The sequence below is a fragment of the Littorina saxatilis genome, linkage group LG2 (genome assembly GCF_037325665.1).
Source record: "Littorina saxatilis isolate snail1 linkage group LG2, US_GU_Lsax_2.0, whole genome shotgun sequence".
Lineage (NCBI taxonomy): Eukaryota > Metazoa > Mollusca > Gastropoda > Littorinimorpha > Littorinidae > Littorina > Littorina saxatilis.
In genome coordinates this window covers 35,567,865-35,588,521 of record NC_090246.1, presented here as the reverse complement: position 1 = coordinate 35,588,521, position 20,657 = coordinate 35,567,865, and the positions used below count along the sequence as shown (strand labels likewise).

At 41.9% G+C, this 20,657-nt stretch overlaps 2 protein-coding genes across 3 annotated transcripts in view; one reads left to right on the top strand and one right to left on the bottom strand.

Moving 5' to 3' along the window:
• Positions 1 to 3,121, top strand: part of LOC138958862 (transmembrane protein 94-like) — a 54,103-nt gene extending 50,982 nt beyond the window's left edge. For both annotated transcript variants that reach the window (XM_070330166.1, XM_070330165.1), the window contains exons 27-29: positions 216 to 309; positions 1,494 to 1,661; positions 2,234 to 3,121. In XM_070330166.1, the coding sequence (XP_070186267.1) occupies positions 216 to 309; positions 1,494 to 1,661; positions 2,234 to 2,306 (335 nt within the window). In that variant the 3' untranslated portion in view covers positions 2,307 to 3,121. The remainder of the gene's footprint in view (positions 1 to 215; positions 310 to 1,493; positions 1,662 to 2,233) is intronic.
• Positions 3,122 to 11,171: 8,050 nt separating this feature from the next.
• LOC138958858 (renalase-like) lies at positions 11,172 to 19,132 on the bottom strand. Its single transcript, XM_070330161.1, has 7 exons — positions 18,761 to 19,132; positions 17,382 to 17,496; positions 16,532 to 16,680; positions 14,510 to 14,683; positions 13,572 to 13,745; positions 12,510 to 12,685; positions 11,172 to 12,074 (listed from the first exon to the last, which is right to left on the bottom strand). The coding sequence occupies exons 1-7, from the start codon at positions 18,894 to 18,896 to the stop codon at positions 11,907 to 11,909; spliced, it is 1,092 nt and encodes a 363-aa protein (XP_070186262.1). The 5' UTR covers positions 18,897 to 19,132; the 3' UTR covers positions 11,172 to 11,906.
• Between the last annotated feature and the right edge of the window lie 1,525 nt (positions 19,133 to 20,657).

Below are 20,657 nucleotides of genomic sequence, written 5' to 3'. Positions count from 1 at the left end.
TAGCAAAACCTGTACATTCGTCAAATATTAGCATATTTTGTTCTTCTCGTATCTACATTTGGCCACTGCAGACACTGGTGGCTTGGTTTCTCGCACAAGCAGCAAAATTGTAATCGGACTCGTAAATGTGGCTTATTGCTTTCATGGGGGGAGGAAATGTTCTCCATCAGCCCAAGAGCACATTTCCATGCATATTTTATATTTATTTATTGCAGTGGTGATCTCTATGAGCTTGGTGCACTGGCTGGACCACTTATGGCACCAAGTTCCCTTCACCAACAAGCTATGGTCGACCACTGCAGCCATACTGTAAGTGATTCATGCACTGGAAGAAAATACGATGATCCTCTGTCAGATGGAAGTCTGTAGCTTTGAAGAATAAGCACCCCTGCACTTTTATAGGTTGAGTTTATAGCTCATGTTTGTTACTGACGATCTGTACTTCAGTAGAAGAATTGCCAGTAACATTGTGGGCTATGTAGCTTTTTTTCAAAGTTTGAAATTTGTGTAAATAAATTTGTATCACCTGGATTAAACCAGAATTCTTGTTGACAAAAGCATTGACTGGCTTTTTGGGCTTGTCATCAATCAATCAATCAATATGAGGCTTATATCGCGCGTATTCCGTGGGTACAGTTCTAAGCGCAGGGATTTTTTATTTTTTTTAAAAAAAAATTTATTTTTTATTTTATGCAATTTATATCGCGCACATATTCAAGGCGCAGGGATTTATTTATGCCGTGTGAGATGGAATTTTTTTACACAATACATCACGCATTCACATCGGCCAGCAGATAGCAGCCATTTCGGCGCATATCCTACTTTTCACGGCCTATTATTCCAAGTCACACGGGTATTTTGGTGGACATTTTTATCTATGCCTATACAATTTTGCCAGGAAAGACCCTTTTTTCAATCGTGGGATCTTTAACGTGCACACCCCAATGTAGTGGACACGAAGGGACCTCGGTTTTTCGTCTCATCCGAAAGACTAGCACTTGAACCCACCACCTAGATTAGGAAAGGGGGGAGAAAATTGCTAACGCCCTGACCCAGGGTCGAACTCGCTTCCGAGTGCAAGTGCGTTACCACTCGGCCACCCAGTGCGTTACCACTCGGCCACCCAGTCCTCCAGTCATAAGATGTCTCATGCATTTAGGACTCCATCCTCATTCAACGCCACCAACCCACATCACACTTCTCCTTCAGACGAAACCCAAGCCCAGTTTTTAAACGATTTTAATCTTTGTAAATACCAGGCTGTACAGTCATAATTTACGGGGACAAAAATCTACGACCATACATACGAAGAGGTCTCTTTCATTTAAATGGCGATGCGCACACCACCCGTCACGTAATAGCCAAAGTCGGCTCCTGTGACGAAATCGCCACGAACTACACCCAGTGGGCATCCAGATCCAGACTAGCCACACTTCACAGTTTCACATCGCAAGTACGATATTTGTATCCTAAATCTCTGTTATTGTGTGCAGGTTGCTGATCCAGGTGATATTCACGGTGGTGGACATACAGGTGCGGAGTGGTTATGTGCAAACCCCCATGCCAGTGTCAGACATTCACCCGGCAGTGTGGGTCTTGCTGTGTGTGTGGCCCATGCTCATCATTGTGCTCAACGAACTCGTCAAGTGTTTGGAGATCAAGTGAGTGTGTTGGACGTTCGTCAGGCTCAGTTTTTCTTTGTCTCGGTTTTTCGTGCCAGAACCTTGTCTGGCTCAGTTTTTGTTTTTCTCTGTTTTTCTTGCCAGAACATTGGAAGGTTCTTTTTAAAGGAAATAACATGACGATATTTTTTCAAACTGATCAGTCAAATATTTTTCATCTTTGAGACTTCTTGAAAAATAAAACCAAAACAGCAAAATCGTATGAGAAATATATACTACACGTCATAAAAAAAATAGGCAGATGCGTTTGAGTGCAAATCTTTGTGATGAGGCTGTTTATTGTAAACCCAGTTATATGCATGTAAAGACCGTCCATTCCACTACAACACTAAGCAAACAGATTTATGTTACATAAGGTAGTGTCTATACATTGGAACCTACAACACAGACACCCTCAAAATCAAAACATGCAAAACGTGTTGCGTTTTAGCTTTTCTGATGTTCTGATTTTTTTTTCTCAATTTTAACGTGGGAACATTACTCTTGTGAATTTGATTTTGGGATGTGTCTGTGTCGTAGGTTCTGACATTTGCTTTCAACTTCTTGTGCAGGTTTTTCCGCCAGCATCAAAGACGAGCAAGACTAGACTTTGGTACCAAGCTTGGAATGAACTCTCCATTTTGATGGATGAACCATAAAAGACAACGTCGAACAACTTCAACAGCTTCTTGTTTGCAAGCTAGCTTCAGGGCAGTTCACCGATAGCTTGTGTAGTTTTGCTACTCTGATCACTTTTTTTCTGTGAACGGACTTTTGTTGACTGTGCTTTCACACAGTAATAACTGGCAGCCGCATGGTTGTGTTAAATTTAGCTTGGTTTGTCATGGAATCATAACCAAGTGAGGCAGAGCGCTAATGATCTTGAGCCGAGATCTTGGTTTCTCACGACCATGAATTACTGCTTATGATTTTTACACTGCATGAAAAGGCTACTGTGGTAGTAAAGATTGAGCCGGCTCAAAGCAATGTAATCTGCTGTTGTAGCATGCACGAAAAGCGGTTTCTGGCTGAGACAATCATGTTTGCATGATTTTCAATGACATCGTCGTCCTGGAATTTTGACGTAACTCGCGTTAAACAGCTTTTCGGGAGAAGGACAAAACTGATTATTTTTATTATGAAATAGTGTTTATATTATCGGGGGCCCGGTAGCTCAGTTGGTAGAGCACTGGACTTTTGATCGGAAGGTCGCAGGTTCGAATTCGGGCCGGGACGGACACGGGTCAACTTTATGTGCAGACCCAGAGACGGAAGCCATGTCCCACCCCCGTGTCATCACAATGGCACGTAAAAGACCTTGGTCATTCTGCCATAAGTGCAGGTGGCTGAATACACCTAAACGCGCAGACACCTGGGTAGCGCGACTCCGTTGCTGCTAGCTTTCCACTGGGAGGAAGCGACCCGAATTTCCCAGCGATGGGACAATAAAGTAATGAAAAATGAAATGAAATATTCATTCCTGGTATGGATAGAAAGATAAAAGAATGTTCAATCATGTATTGTAAATCGTATCTTTAGAGAATATTTCTCCTGGAGAATGAATTACTTAGTCTAAAGCACAAAAACATCAAAATCGTCAAGAATCCAGTTACGCCAAAATTTCACGACGACATCGATATATCTTTCATGATGAAATTAGGTCACACACTATGTGGCTGGGTTATAAAGCAGCTGATTAGTCATTTACATGCATTCCAGTCTATATTGTATCATATCACTTAGCAGATAGGTAGATCTACATGTGTCAATCTTCAAAATGACTGATTATTTAATGGCTACGACAGGAATGTATATTTTGAGTGCAATTTTTTTTTTGTAGGCCATTATGATTTGAGATTGAGTAATTTGCTTTGAAACCACATTAGTGGTTTTTTGGTACTCTGTGTGTGTGTTTTGAAGTGTTAGGATTATACATTGGGTCAAAAGCAACGAATACATGCATATTCTGTGAGAAAGTTTTGTTGAGATTATGCAAGCGTCAACAGCAGATAATATTGGCATATTTTGTGATAGACATTTTATTTTTCTGTGGTTATTTACTAGTGGCTCAATAAGTACGATACCTTCACATAGGTAAATGCTTGTTGATTCAGATAACAATACTCTTTGTTGCAATCTCTTCAACATTGTACTTGCTCAAGTAATGAAAGGCAACAGTTCTTCAAATCGGGGTTGCTTGCTTTTTGTGTTTCAAAATACTGTTTGCTACAATCACAAAGATGTGTGAACACATGCCAAAAACATATTGATGGAATGTATTTATCAGGCATGGGAACTGTCCGCCGAAAGGCAAATTTCCGCCGAATTTTGTTTTTGTTCTGCCGAAAAAGCAAAAGTGTCCGCCGAAAAATAATAGAGCAGCTATCCTACGACTATAACCATAGGAACCAGAGAATAATTGCAAGATTTGCTTTGTAAAGTTGTTTTGATAGCTCTATGTTACCGCTATAATATAAAAAAGATCTAGGAACGTATAAGTCTCCGTTTCAAAACTAGGTCAGGTCAAGGTCAAGCTTACCTTTTCTCCCGAACATCCAGCCTTATTCGCTCTTTGTAGGCAAAGTAATCCATGTTTTTCGAGTATGTTTTCGGATTTATTTTGTAGAATGCTTTGATAGAATAATAGGTAATAATGATATAAGAAAATGCAAGGTAGCGTTTCAAAAGTAGGTCATGTCCAGCTTACCTTTTGTCACGAACATATCCAACCTTTTGTGATTTTTGAAAGGCCACGAAATCCATGTTTTTGAAGGATGTTTTCGGGTTTATCATCGAGAATGCTTTCACATGATAGTAATAATGATATAGGTAAATATAAGTAATCATTTCAAAAGAAGGTCAGGTCAAGGTCAAACTGGCGTCTCCTCCCAAACATCTAACCTTGTGTGCTCTTTGCGGGCCGCAAAATCCATGTTTTTATGAGTGTTTTCGGGTTCGTATCCAAGAACGCGTTGAAATGATAGTAGTAATGATATTTTGTCTGCCAAGTTAAAGTAAACAACTCTGTGTACACAGTTTAGTCGTAAGTGTGAAGGATGTATCGAAATCACAGCTTCCACAATACGACGTGACTGTGTGCAAAGGCAAATACGAATAGACATAGTTCTTTTTTTCCTGATGTAAGTTGTTTATAGGATGTTTTGATTAGTACAGTTTCTAGTTTCTTTTTAAATTAGAATTGAAGGGACAGGCAGAATGGCCGGGTCATACATAATGTGTTGGTGAAACAGTTAGCGGAGTTGGTTAGAAACGATCTATGAAAGTTGTCCGTGTCTCCACAAAACACAAGTACACCTGGAGACTTGCAATTTTCTATAAGACCACTGTTTGATGTTTCTGTTGTGAACAATAATGCAATGCACACATATTATGATTGCTGTGTGTATAATTCTGAACTTGATTTTTTTCTGCTCAAGATATTCAAAATATTTTGCCACATTTCTTATAGCCTAACAAAACATAAAGCACATCCTGGCCCTTGTATCCCTTTAAATCGTTTATGTCATTCTCGTCTGTACACATGTCATAGGCGTTAGAAAGTTCAAGCCCATGGCATTCACCACAAACAAAAGAGCAATCCAAACCATGCTTTTTACAACTATAGCGCTTTGGGTCACTTTTGAGATTCGCCGTGACTGACAGCAGCTTGGAAGGGGCTGGGTGAGGAAAGATCAGCAGGACAGGGTCTTCTAGCTGTCTTTTAGTCACAATCGTGAGGTTCATGTCCAGTCTTGCACTTGGAGATATACACGACGACTGTGGTAATTGACTGCAACCGGGAGTGGAGGACGACAGTGCAATGATAAACAGGAACTCCCCCTTGCAACTTTCGTGCAGAACATCTTGTACCTCAAGTGAGCAACTGTCTGATCATATAACGCAGCAAGTATCTTCTCTCCGGCTTTAGTGATGTTGCTTGGTCTGCGCTCTGGTAGGAACGGGGTAGCCAGATTCCTCAGTTCTTGTGGTATCTGAAGGTCGCTTGTCCGTTCCAAACGGCCTTGGCGCTGTGTCGCAGCCACTGATCGCATGGATGGCTGATAATACTTGGCGTGCTCTGCCAAGAAATCTCCTGGTCTGCCTGACATTCATCACATTTGAATGCCTTGGCACTTATTATGTGGCTTGGTTCAAGAAAGATTTCATGATGGTTGTCCTAGGTGCCAGGGGACATCCAGTTAGTCTGTGCCTTCTCCTACAACAACAGTGACATGTGTCTTTGAACTCTCCAGAGCCTGAGCAGCTATCATGCAGTGCGGATCTCCGTCAGCACGCACCGTCCTACACAAGTTTACCGTAAGGGCAACAGACAGTAGATAAAGGAATCGCTGCCTGTTCTCGTTGTTGGCAAGAAGCACATCCTTTTTTCACCTACATCGTCATTTCCAACTTGAAAGGCGAACACCTTTCCTTAACTCGACGGTTATGGGTGACGTCCCTGGTAGATGGTCCGGGCTTGTATCCATCGAAAACCACGGTTACGTGCTGGAACCTGTGTTAAACAAACTAGAAGGAATATCGTAAGATTGCAGCAAATGTTGCACATCGAGGCCAAGGTATCCGCTGCAGAAGAGTCTCTCCGTCCAGACTGTATTTAGACTTCAACACCACATGACTGTCTCTACGGCATGTCAGCTTTGGTAGTTTTTCATATTTCTTCTGCAAGATGGGACTTGTTTGCTGGTCTTTGGTCTTTAGCGTCTAATTTCAACTGACTCCCTCCCCCATCCCTAGAACAAGGCGTCAATAATGCAACTGTGGGTCCTCAGTAACACCATCTCAATCAATCTTTACAGAGTTGTTGGGTTCTGTGGCAACAGCAATAGCTTGGTCTGAACGTTTGAATAAGACATTATCTGGTCATACATTTTCGCCAGAATGACGATACCTATCTCACAGGCCTTGTGAGTGATGGAACAGGAGTCAGGAACCAAGGGTGTGGCTATATGTGTTTGTTGTGTGTTTAACACACTTTAGGTCTGGGGACTCACCAAAAAGATATATATCCCCTCCAAGAAGCAGTCCGTGATTTTGGTGACTTTCTCATTCTGTGCCTCCCTGGCAGCACTCATGTACATGTGTTGCTAATAAGTTTCGTGCAAATACAACCTGTGTCATCCGGTAATATTCTTCAATTCTTTTCAATATATATATTTTAGTTTTACAAGTTTCAATTGGGATGAATCAGGTGAGTATTACACCATATCATTCTGTAAATATATGTTGATGCTACATCACCATAAAGTCCATAGACAGTGAAAAATTAAGAAAAGACGGTGTCCAAGCTTCTAAATGCTCTTCTTTCTCCTTTAAATTGAATTCTCTTTTTGATGAGGCATGCATTTCAAATTCGACGGTGTAAGAGTTAGGTAGGTCTATAAATCCTTATTGTGTTTGGAAATCACTCACTGTGTGTGTGTGTGTGTGTGTGTATTTCTCTCTCTCTCTCTCTCTCTCTCTCTCTCTCTCTCTCTCTCTCTCTCTCTCTCTGTGTCTCTCTCTCTGTGTAAAACACAGCACACACACACACACACACACACACACACACACACACACACGCACGCACGCACGCACACACACATCTCTGATTAAATCCAACACAAACTATTACGGGGAACCATACTTCGGGAGATGGAAGATGGCTTTTAAATACAAGTAAACCTGTCTAATCTATTCCTCAAAAGATGAACAAAAATTTCACAAGTGTTTATGACTTTGGAACTTCGACATCCACTGAGTGGTAGTTTCTGTTATCCCTCAAAAAGACGTGCAAATCAAGCGATTAAACAAAGAAAAGCATAACAGGTTCTAGTATCAATTACCACAGGCTCAACTGTGACCGGCATTCCAGCGCAAGCAGTCTGACCCGGATGCCACTGATAAGGCGTTGACAGACACCTCGCGGTGCTTTCTGCTATGGCCGTCGGATGGTGTCAGAATGAATAAAAATGTGGGATGAATAATGCTTTATTTAATTTTATCTCATAAAATAAGCACTAGATTTTCCTAGATCATTGATATGTTTAAGAGCTAACTTTCCTCTTCAAGCAGACATCAAAATATAAAATCTTGCAATAATTCTCAGGTTGTTTTTTAGTCTTATTAGATAATAAATGGGGGAGGCAAAAATGGTCCTAAAAACGGAATTTAATGGCAAACTTGGAGCTTAGATGACACCAAATTGCACCGTTTGGTTTCTTTGGAGAACAAAAATTCCGGGGGGGGGTGGGGGGGGGGGGCATGCCCCCGAACCCCCCCTAGCATTACTTACAAATGTTCAGCCTTTTTACTTTTTTTAATTCCCATGCCTGATGTTTATACTTGTACAATACATATGTGTACAAATCACTTGTTCAAGATAGACACCTTTGCTGTGATCTTTGCCGACTCATTTAGTGATTACATTTGTGACATTTTTTTAGTTTCTTTGATTGTTTGCTTTGTCGGTTGGTTGTTCGGTTAAGTTTGGTAACGGGGGGAGGTGGGGGTTAAATACTGAGGAGCACATGAGTGTTGTTTATTATTGTCTTGTGTTTAAATTCCACACTTTCTTAAAGAGCCAGTGAATTCAAATTCTAGACAACTATTGCTGATTTTGTTATGTTCATATTTACCCTTGTTTACTTCAAATGAAGTGGAGTATTGCATGCAACGTTGAGTTTATTTTGGTATGTTGAACTGACTTTATTTGCAAGCTGAATTTATTTGCAGGTATAGTCAGTGTTCAAGATTTTTCTTATTTGCTAAATGATTTTTTTTATGGCACTGTAGTTTTTGATATAATGAAATCTTATATGAGGTTGTGCCTTGCCTGTCTGCAACAACTTCTGTTCCTTGTGTGAAAGAAGAAGACAAATATAAGGTTTATTTTGTTGTGAGCAGGATTATTATTTAAAATTGGTTTTACCGTACTTTCCGGGTGACAAGGCGCTTCGTTATCTAAGACGCACCCCCTTCTTTTAAAAAAAAAATTGTAATCCAGTCACCCATTGGACGCAGGGGGCCGATAGGGCGCACCAAAATGACCCAGTTTTTGCCATGAGAGGTGGTTCCCCTGTCATATCTGAGAGAGGAAACACTTCCTGCATCGGGGTCAGTGACCGGTCAGTGACCGACTTTAACTGAGTGAAAATATGTGTGCTCTGTGTGTGCCGCCAGATCAAAGGCATTGTGATAGCTGGGTGGCCTTGTTAAAAGACACGACCTTCTTCCCAGGGGTCAATGACCCAGTTTTTGCCATGAGAGGTGGTTCCCCTGTCATATCTGAGAGAGGAAACACTTCCTGCACCGAGTTTAACAGAGTGGAAATCTGTGTGTGCGGCCAGATCAAAGGCAGGGCAGTACCTAGTAGCTGAAACATGCATTATCACAAGTTGTTTGACTGGTACTCAAGCGGTCTCTTTGATTTTTTTCGTATTTCATACACGGATTAGGCGCTTTGTTATACAAGACGCAGGGGTCGAACTCGAGGAAAAAAGTCGCGCCTTATGACCCGGAAAGTACGGTAGTTTGTTTGCCACCTTGACTTTTCAGTGTTTTTCTTAAATGTGTCTTGTTCATCATGTTTAATGAAGTTGAAACTGAATTGTGTTGTGCTTTTTTTGACTCACATGCGAAGCAAAAGTGAGTCTATGTACTCACCCGAGTCGTCCGTCCGTCCGGACGTCCGTCCGTCCGGAAAACTTTAACGTTGGATATTTCTTGGACACTATTCAGTCTATCAGTACCAAATTTGGCAAGATGGTGTATGATGACAAGGCCCCAAAAAACATACATAGCATCTTGACCTTGCTTCAAGGTCAAGGTCGCAGGGGCCATAAATGTTGTCTAAAAAACAGCTATTTTTCACATTTTTCCCATTTTCTCTGAAGTTTTTGAGATTGAATACCTCACCTATATATGATATATAGGGCAAAGTAAGCCCCATCTTTTGATACCAGTTTGGTTTACCTTGCTTCAAGGTCAAGGTCACAGGAGCTCTTCAAAGTTGGACTGTATACATATTTTGAAGTGACCTTGACCCTGAACTATGGAAGATAACTGTTTCAAACTTAAAAATTATGTGGGGCACATGTTATGCTTTCATCATGAGACACATTTGGTCACATATGATCAAGGTCAAGGTCACTTTGACCCTTATGAAATGTGACCAAAATAAGGTAGTGAACCACTAAAAGTGACCATATCTCATGGTAGAAAGAGCCAATAAGCACCATTGTACTTCCTATGTCTTGAATTAACAGCTTTGTGTTGCATGACCTTGGGTCAAGGTCACATGTATTTTGGTAGGAAAAATGTGTAAAGCAGTTCTTAGTGTATGATGTCATTGCTAGGTTTAGTTATTTGACCTTGACCCTGAAGGTCAAGGTCATGTAAAGGTCAAGCATGTGAGTCGTATGGGCTTTGCCCTTCTTGTTTTATATATATATATATGTTTTTAATTGGTAAATCTGATTTATACACATTGCTAATTTCTCTGTTAAGTGTTTTATAAAACAAGAAATCATTTGTATTACATGTATACCAAAAGGTGTTGCACTAGTCAATAATTCAGACTACATCCTGGATGTATATTTGATGTACAGTTGACCTCACATGGAGGATATTGACTCTTCAGTGGAACCCCCCTTTAAAAAAAAACTAAAAACAATTTAAGACTCCCTCCCTATCAAGACCCTAGTTTCTCAGATTTTCTGTTCATAGCCTCTGTAAATTTACCCCCAATTTAAGACTCCTTCCTTTTTAAGACCCGATTTTCTCAAGTTTTTGAGGTCTTAACTATTTCTACCCCACCTACATTGACCAAGGTTTTTTTTTAGCTGAGAGCAGCTGTGCTGCAGCAGGTCACTCAGATTTGTAATAACTGTGTAGAAACTGTGTATCAACACGCTGGAATGCAGGCGTTAGATCGACGTTACAGGAAGCGACTGAAGCTAACTGTTTGAGCGGATATATCCGTACCTGGTCAGATAGAGCCATGAGTGGGTACGGATATATCCGTAACCTGGGAGACAATGAGTTAAAAGGGGGGTACGGGTTCCACTGTATAGCAATGGCATAGCTTTTATTTTATTTTAAGCATAGCTTAGCAAGATCACTGTATCTGCAAAAATGATGTATACCAAATGAAACCCCCCCCCTTTCAAGCCCTACCCTATCCCCAGATCCTTCTTTCTGTAAATTTACTTCCATTTTAATACTCCCCTTGTTTGAAGACCCAATTTTCTCAATTTTGAGCCGTCTTAAACGGGTGGTCCCACTGTATGTTGTGGAATGTTCTTTTCTGTTTATAGAAGAAAGTCACAAGCTCACATATTCATATGCAGAAGGGAATGAGAATGTATGTATGTATGCAAGAATGAGGGAGCAGGGTTGGTAATGGTATTTTTATCTTGTAACTGTTTCTGTGTCCATGCAGAAGAACAAATTATTGGTACCAAACTATTTGTCCAGAGACGTGTGATATAGACAAAACGAAACAAAGAGAGCGAGGGTATACTGTTTCGTTTTATTGCATATAGTGATGCGATTACATTCATCAGCAACACTTGATGGCACAAGATTTGCGAATATGCCAGAATAAAATGTGGAGGTTAATAGTCTTTTTCCTTGATTTAATATGTATTGTCAGGGTTAGGGGGAAGAATTTACCCGATGCTCCCCAGCATGTCGTAAGAGGCGACTAACGGATTCGGTTTCTCCTTTTACCCTTGTTCACAAATAAAGAAAGAAAGATGTATTGTCAGAGGTATTTTGCTTACAGTTGCATACTTTTATTCCTCTATTACAAACACCAAACACACAGAGACATGCTCGTACATCAACACACTCACACACAAAAAATATGCTTGATGTATACTTCTTCAAAATTCAGTCGCTCAATTTCCTAGCATACATGCACACCAGTCATCTTCATGATCAGTCCATTAACATCAGATCAGTTTTTCTCAAAACAAGAAAAGTCCAACTGTCCAACAATATTAAAACAAGACTACTCAATGCTCAATCACAGCACATGATCAGATTCATCCGTGAGACCAAAGTTCTCTCAAATCCAAGAGAAAAATGCGGAACAAGTTAATAACAGCAATACAAATCCAGTTAAACAAGACCAGCTTTTCTGTGTAAAACACTCCATATATAAATGTACATAAATGCAGATGGCATTTTATGAAATAACTAACTTACTGAGGAAATTCCTCACAAAGATAATGTATCACGTTTTCACAAATTTGCATTTTTGAAATTCTCTACAACAGTAGCAGCTATAGCTTCGGCAGAGTCCAAGCAGCCATCAAAAGTGGAGAGAGAAAATGCATCACCGGCCAGAATGATCAGAGGTTGCTGCTGTACGGTCACACACCCTGGTTTGCCAAGATATCCTCGATGTACCTGTTAAGAATAAGACGTTATTTTAACATCATGACGAACAGCACAAAACCAAATTGGAAACACATGCATTTCTGTTCAAGTTTTACTGATCTTATTAGAGTAATATGTTAGCTTACCTGTGATTTGGTTTTGAATTTTGTTGATTTACTTTTTCGTTCATGTATAATTATAAGGCTATCATGCTGTATTTTGTTTTCATTCCTAAAGCTTTGTCATCAAGGTAATAGTCACGGATTTACACACGCACAAAAATGCATTAAAAAACCCATTCCCTCCGCTGGTAATCAGCATTAATCACACAACATGGGATAATAAAATAGCACACAAATGTTGATATCCACACAATTTACTCATCAAAACTTACCAAAAAAGAACTTTTGAAAAACTGAACATGCATAGGTAACAACCCTGCAGACAACTGAACATTTCACTCACCTGTGAGTATCTCCACTTTTGACTCTTGACCTCTGCTGGCTGGGGAAGGTCAGGCAACGCCTCTTTGAGATGTTCCAGGAGAACGTCCTTGACCTTCTCTTTGTCCTCGTCAATATGCTTTAGACCGAAGGCCACATGGGTGTGAACCACGACTGATGGTCCAATGCTGCTTAAATCTGGAAATAATAGTGACATGAGATTTTGGTTTTTATTATCGACGGGCGCAGTGGCGTGGTGGTAAGACGTCGGCCTCCTAATCGGGAGGTCGTGAGTTCGAATCCCGGTCGCTGCCGCCTGGTGGGTTAAGTGTGGAGATTTCTCCCAGGTCAACTTATGTGCAGACCTGCTAGTGACCAAACCCCCTTCGTGTGTACACGCAAGCACAAGACCAAGTGCGCACGGAAAAGATCCTGTAATCCATGTCAGAGTTCGGTGGGTTATAGAAACACGAAAATACCCAGCATGCCTCCCCCGAAATCGGCGTATGCTGTCTGAATGGCGGGGTAAAAACGGTCATACACGTAAAAATCCACTCGTGCTAAAAACACAAGTGAACGTGGGAGTCTAAGCCCATGAACGAAGAAGAAGAAGATTTTTATTATCTTCCAAATAGAATCAAGTATGATGATAAGGGGGACAATGATGGGTGTGAGGGTGTATGTCCGTATGCTTTCTTTATTTGGTGTTTAACGTCGTTTTCAACCGTTCAAGGTTATATCGCGACGGGGAAAGTGGGGTGGGGTGGGGGGGGGGGGGGGGGGATGGGATAGAGCCACTTGTTAATTGTTCACAAAAGCACTAATCAAAAAATTGCTCCAGGGGCTTGCAACGTAGTACAATGTATGACCTTACTGGGAGAATGCAAGTTTCCGTATGCTTGACTCAACACACACGTACAAACACACACACACACATACACAGAGAGAAAGAAGTTAACAACAGGGAAATGTAAGTGCAAATGGATAATATTTCAACCATTTCACCCCAAATTAAAGTGTCACCATAAATGGGTTGTACTTATTGCATTTCATGTTAACCTTTTCCAGCCCAATCAAAACTCACCAATGCCACGCTTTTTGCTGTCGATGGCAGCAAAGCGGATGGAGGGGTGGTTATCAAAGTACTTGGCACACCACTCATAGGGCAGCTCTGTGCCAGGAGGGTAGAAGAGGCCCAATCCATAGCGCGAAGAGTAGGTCACCCCTGACAGCTTCTCCCACATTTCTGGATGGTTTGCTGCACAAACACGAAAACAATCTTAAACAAAAATATTTTTTACTTGAGTAGCAAAATCAAAACTAACCATGCAGTCCAGTAACTGCTTTCTAAAAGCCTATTTATCATAAGGCTGAGAATTAAATCTGTCTGGTCTCAAGATACACGCAATTGAAAATTGCATAAAACTTGATTAAAACAAGAAATTCCTCCGAGGTAGAAAAAACACCCCCGTCCTTACCATTCTCACTGCCACCAACTGAGAAGGTTATTTCCCTTTGACCATTAATATGTCCCTCTATAAGTCCTTGTAGAATCTTAATCCACCAATAACTCCCTAACCGTGTGTTTGACTGGTCCCAATTTTTGTAAGGACCGTCTCAGGAATGTATAGAACCTGTTCACCAAGTTTGGTGACGATCGGTCCGTTCATTCTTGAGATCTATATGCGAACACAAACACACAAACAAACACATCGACCGAATCCTATACACACCCCTATACCGGGGGTGTAAAAACCGACAAAAATAACACACACACACACACTGAACACACAATTAATTCACTTATTCTGGGCAGCATGCAGCAACTTGGATCAGCTTTTCACATTTTTGTGGTCTGCTGACCGTCACTCTAACAACAATAACCAATAACAATGAAATCAACACAAGAAAAATAAAAATAAGCACCTCCTTTCCTACTAAACTTTTTTTTCCTCCTGCTCCACAGTGGGTGGCTATGGAGACACTGAATGAATCGAGGAAAGAGAACAGAAGTAAACTCACCAAGCAGAGTTTTCTGTACGACTCCTTTCAGCTGAAGTATCTGTGGTACAGGCATGGTCAGCACAAGAGCTTGGCATGCAATGCTTTTACCGCCGACATCAGTCACCGTCAGGCTCTTTCCGTCTGCTGCTTGTTCTACTGTTAGAACCTGATGGTTATACTCCACATTGGCTTCTGGAAGAAATAGAGAATACTACATGGCTTGCTGGGTCATACTAGATTTACACGTGGTTGTTTTTTTTAAGTATTGAAATGCGAGCAAAAGCGAGTAAAGAGTCTAACATTTGAAAAGCTTGATTTTGGATGTCATTGGGGTTTTGTCGTAAGAATGTAACCAAGCGGTCTCCATTCAGTGGCCATTTTGCGAACTGATATATGAAAAGAAATCAAGATGGCATGGCTGAGACTGGCCTGTGCACGTAAGAATGTGTGTGTGCTTGCGAGAAAGAATGTGGACAGTCAAAAAGGAAAGGATCATGTATTTTTCCCCCTGAAGACAAAGAGGAAGAGAGAGTGTCTGCCAGTCTTTCCGCCAGTGACTCTTTTAAGAATCCTATAACATTCGGAGCTACAGCAGTCCCTCTCATGAACGGACACCCTTGGGCCATAGCAAAACTGTCCGTACATTGCAGGTGTCCGGTCACGGGAGGGGTGACCACACCACCCCCTCCCCCATACACTCACACAGAGACACACAAACAACAGGATTGAGTCTATGCTAATCACTTCTTGTGGCTACTAAACAATAAACTCCTAATACTTCTTTAAACGTTCTGTAAAAATGATTTGTATGAAAAGTGTTGAAAAGAAGAGATAAAATAAATCCTCAAGGCAGTGAACACACTCACCATGCACTGACATACGAAAGCTGCCACACGAACACAACAGAGGAGCGTGTGCAGATGCTTTGCAAGAATAAGCTTGAAAACCAGTTTGAATAAATAGCAGCAGATAGAGCTGCATGTCATAATCATGTAATTTATTTTCTTCTTGTCTGGCTTTATTTACTGCATGCCGATCATGTGGCATGGCAGTGACTTTTCACTCTTCAGTCGGAAATACACTGTACATAACACAGCTCCCACTCTCCCTCACTATAATGCCTACCCCAAGCCGTGAAAACTGATGCTTTGAAATTGTGTGGAAGAGTACACCTCTCTATTTCTCTCCAATGCTCTTCCTGCTGACATGCAGTGACACCGGACACCCCCACAGAGTTTAGCCAGCTACCCCTCCACCCCCACCCCCCTCTCTCTCACTCCCTCCAGCCATGTACTGTTTGGGGCTGTGGCCAGAGAGGTCAGCTCCAACTGTTCACTCAGAGCAAAACCAGTTGACTGTGTCGTAACTTTTGACAAAGCAAGACAACTGAAGGGTTCACAGATTAGGCAACCGACTCACTGGTCAAGGCTGAGGGGAAACAAGAGTATCTTGTCAATGAAAGAGGTTACACACAGACACACGATGCTGAGAACTGTGGCCGGTTTTTCACTCTCTTTCGCTCAGGACCTTCATCGACTGTGGTTTCTGTTGTTTACGTCCAACAGACAATAATAACGAGCACAGTGCAGTTTCATGTTGGCATCTTCGCATGTACTCCACTCCTGACCAAAACTACCTCCCCTCCTGATGGGTACAGGTGCACTCAAGTTACCAGTGACTGTCGTCACGCCATTGCGGCTGTGATCTTTGTACCAAGAGCCGGACTGCTCTGTTATCGATTTTGTTGTGGTGAAAATTTGACGATGGTCTGTCCGTACATTGGAGGTATGAACTGCTGTTGGGACCGAAAATGAGTGTCCGCGTCCACGTTTTGCAGGTGTCCGCTTAAGGGGGGGGCAAATATAGAAGGAAAACACTCCGTGCCGAGCAAATGTGTCCATATATGTCAGGTGTCCGCTCACGCCGGGGGCCGTACATTGCAGGGACTGCTGTACATACAGTCTGTTCATGGAGAAAGTCCTTGAAGTCATTCACTCAAGCTAATCGTGATTTCAATGCTCTGGTTGCTGGCATACTCACTAGCTTGCTGCAAGAAGTGTTTTACAAGGGAGCTGCTGCCTTGTGGAGTGACAAAGTGTTGTGCGCCATCCTGGTCAAAGCGATTAGGTCCGTCTATTTTCCCTTTCAATGGAGCCAGCAGCCCTTGTGATTGAAGCTCTGAATAAAGCCTGATAAAGAAAAAAGGATGTTACATGTTAGTTCAGCTTTACCGGCAGACAGATCAGTGCTCAATTCTAAAAACTTGCATTGAACTACCTCTGAAAAATGCTACATGAAAATCAGTGTGGCTGATGCTAGAAGGTCTGGATGAGGACTCGTAAGCCAGTATAATGAAACCCTCACCAATAAATTAAAGTTTGCAGCAAGCAATCAAAGCCTTGTCTTTTCAACCAAACTCTTACATTACTACAGAGATACAGAGATATAGAGACAGAGTTTGTGTGTTCATGGCCTAAAACTCCCATGGCTTTTACGTGTATGACCGTTTTTACCCTGTCATTTAGGCTGCCTTACGCCCCTTTCTATAACCCACCAAACTCTGACATGGATAACAGAATCTTTTCCGTGCACACTTGGTCTTGTGCTTGCGTTTACACATGAAGGGGGATAAGGCCAGTCTGCACATCAGATGACCTGGGAGATCAGAAAAATCTCTTCCCTCAACCCACCAGGTGCGGCCGGGATTCGAAGCCACAACCTTTCACTTGGGAAGCCGGGTTCTTATCCACTAGGCCATTCAAACGTCGTATGTGTAAGTTATAAAAGCGTTACTTTTTCAATCAAAATTTTGTGTTACGGAAGAGATACAGAAATAGAGAGGCAAAGTGTGTGTGTGTGTGTATTCGCAACTGGATTACATTGTACTTACTGTTGTCTCTTCTGCTGGTACTGTGAAGTAAGGGTGATGTACTGAGCACCAAGATCAACTGTGCTTTTTCCTGCTGAAGGACCTGTGCTACTACGACTTGTTGACATGCGCCCACCTGTACAATCATATGACAACAATCACTGTAGCTCAGAATCATTTCAGCATACTCCAGGATTACCTCTGAGGCTTGTCTTTTTGTCAATCTTTCTGTGGATCTTTGTTTGTCTGTCTGTTATTTTCCAAGGGTTGGGTGAGTGAGGAAGGGGGTCAGCTAGCTATACTAATTTTTGCATATATATACACATGCATCAGAGGCTTATGTACATTATATGTCTATCCAACATGCATGATCAAAATTAATTTGGACCAGCTGCATGTCTATCATTTGTGTCAACAGACTGCGCACCAGAGAATCAATTATGCATAGGGTTCTTAGCATACATGTGTAAATTATGAGCCAGATGTACACTATAGGTTTGCGTTTGTCTACAAAAAAACACATGTCAAAACCAAATATACAGTGGTATCTCTATTTTAAAACCTACTAAAATCCTAGAAATTTACGTGTTAAAAGAGAGGCGGGATTCTCAAGATGAAGGTAAATTTCGTGACACTGACATTGAAGAAGACGAGGTTGTACAGTAGTGCATGAGAGTCTCATAAGGGATGGTGGGTCTTAAAATAGAGGTTCCACTGTACTAGCAGACTTGGCGACTCACGAACGGTCACAGGACTAACTACTAGTACTTGTAGTGTGTGTGTGTGTGTGCGCGCTCAGGGTGTGTGTGTGTGTCACTGTGTGTGTAGGGTGTATGTGTGTGTGTGCCTGTAGGTTGTGTGTGTGCAGGGGCGGACGAGGGGGGGGGTTTCTGGGGTTTCCGGAAACCCCCCCCCAGCCAAAAAATAAAAATATTTTTGTGTGTTTTTTTGGGTTGAGTTTCAATTTTGTGGGTATTAATCAGTGACAAAATCTGCTGCCTGGAACTGGTAATGATCATCCTCAGAATGCACCAGCTTGCACCATTTTGCATCCTTTTTTTCAAAATTTTCCGGGGGGGCATGCCCCCGGACCCCCCTAGCAAGCTAGGCGCTTCGCGCCGTCGGCTCGGCGCTTCGCGCCTTCACACCCATATCTTCACAATATACTTTTGGAAACCCCCCCCATAAAATGAACTGATCCGCCCCTGGTGTGTGTGTGTGTGTGTGTGTGTGTGTGTGTGTGTGTGCGTGCCAGTGCGTGCGTGCGTGTGCGTTTGTGGCTTGTGGTGACTGGAGTCTGTCATAAGCCCGAACGAAAACATTCAGTCGATAGCAGCTCCAGACTACCATTGCAAACAAAACAAAACTCCGTCAAACTCATAGAAAACTAGTAACATTACCAGCTCCTCTTGCCTTGTCCCAGATCGTAATGTCGGTGTCTGCAGGCAGCCGCTGTCGTAGCATGGCGGCTGCAGCACAGCCGGTCATCCCTGACCCAACCACTAACACTTTCACCATCTTGGCTATTGAAGACATGAAGCAGATACGTGCTGATTCTCGTGGTATCTGCTGCGTGACCCTCACCGCATTGAAGGATTATCTGGACATCAAGGGACGCTACTCCGATTTAATAACGGAGTGGCTCGGGATCCGGCGAGCCGGATCTGGAGCCCCCAGGCTCGGGGACCGGCAGTCACCAGTATCTCACAAAATAGACTTTCCTATTTTTCACACATCAGTCAGCTTGCCGTCTTCAGTCGGAAGTGAAATGCGCTAAAGATCATGAGGTCGCCGGTTCGAGACTCAGCGACGAAGTCAAATACAGACATCAACAGAGAGAGAGAGAGAGAGTAGAGAGAGAATAGACTCAGTGACCGTGGCTGAGACGGAGAGAGCCAGAGACTGAGAGAGAGAGAGAGAGAGAGAGGGAGAGAAAGGGAGAGAGAGAGAGAGAGAGAGAGGGAGAGAAAGGGAGAGAGAGGGAGAGAGAGAGACCGAGAAGGAGAGAGACTGACAGAGACGGAGACAAAGAGAGAGACAAAGAGAAAAACTTACAGACACACAGACAGACAGACGGTTGAAACTGAACGATAAGTCAGTCAGCGGAGATCAGTCGAGAGAGACAATGACAAATCTTTATTTTTCGAGGGTGACAAGAATAAGCATAGGTATGCTTTTTTGCATCTGGCCCTCGCCCTAAAGAGGGACTAAACTATTTTACTATAACTATGACTAGGGAAAAAAAGGTTACATAAAAACATTAATGGTAGAACATATAAGTTTATGTACATGAAGCGCATTATGTAGAAGCATTGTAGATCATAAGGTAGTGTTCAAAATTGGGTGTAAAGCAATGAAGATAAACGGAAAGTAACCCAACAATACATTAGCTCAGCAAAACAATGTATTACAGAGCCAAATCTTCGTGATTTTGTCACAATAAACCATAATTCCGATAATGAACAACTGTATAAAACATACCAATCAAGTTTATTTGTTCATAGAGTTCATTATTAAATGGAAAGAATATTTGGTTCTAAAAGAATCTGTGTTGGTGGATTGCCGCAGGGCGTCCGGAAGAGCGTTCCAGAGGCTGCTTCCTGAATAAACAAGACTTGATTTAAATAGGTCTATCCTAGGAAGAGGAGTGTTTAGTTTTATAAAGTGGTGCGAATTCTTCAAAGAGAACTTTGAGCAAATGGTTTCGGGTGCATTTTCTGTCATAATTTTATGCATCATTATTCCTTTGTTGTAATTCATTCTTGACTTCAGAGGTAGGACCCCTATGTTGATGTAGTCTGAGTCGGTGAGAGTAGTCTGTTTGAGTAATACTACTTTTAGCGCTCTTTTGTGTAATCTGCTGAGTAGCTTTAGGGAATTATCACTTGCAGAGTCCCATAGAGTGGATGCGTAATCAATAAGAGACTGAATATGAGCAGTGAAAAATAACTTCCTGGCTTGACAATTAAGGAAGTGTTTAATTCTAGATAAGAGGTACACTTTCTTTGACACTAATTTACTAAGTTGTTCAATGTGAGTTGACCAAGACAGGTTGTTATCGATGTGGACACCTAGAACTTTGTGATGGTCGACTTTTTCCACTACAATGCCGTCAATCATTAAATCGGGACCAGTTCAGGTAAAATCTGGCGTTTTTGTCTAGTTGTAATTGTCATATATTTGGTTTTCTTTGGGTTAAGAGACATGTGATTTAGGTCAGTCCATTCTGTCAGCTGGTTTAGACTTCCTTGGAGGGATTCTGATAAGCGAGTTAAATTTTTGTTACTGGAGTGAATT

Bases quoted from the DNA above. Each gene is read 5' to 3' on its own strand.
- LOC138958858 (XM_070330161.1), bottom strand. From the start codon at position 18,896: ATGTCTTCAATAGCCAAGATGGTGAAAGTGTTAGTGGTTGGGTCAGGG. The intron at 14,684-16,531 runs GTGAGTATGCCA...TATTTCTTCCAG, and splicing joins ACACTTCTTGCAGCAAGCTA to AAGCCAATGTGGAGTATAAC. The intron at 13,746-14,509 runs GTGAGTTTACTT...GTGTTTGTGCAG, and splicing joins CGTACAGAAAACTCTGCTTG to CAAACCATCCAGAAATGTGG.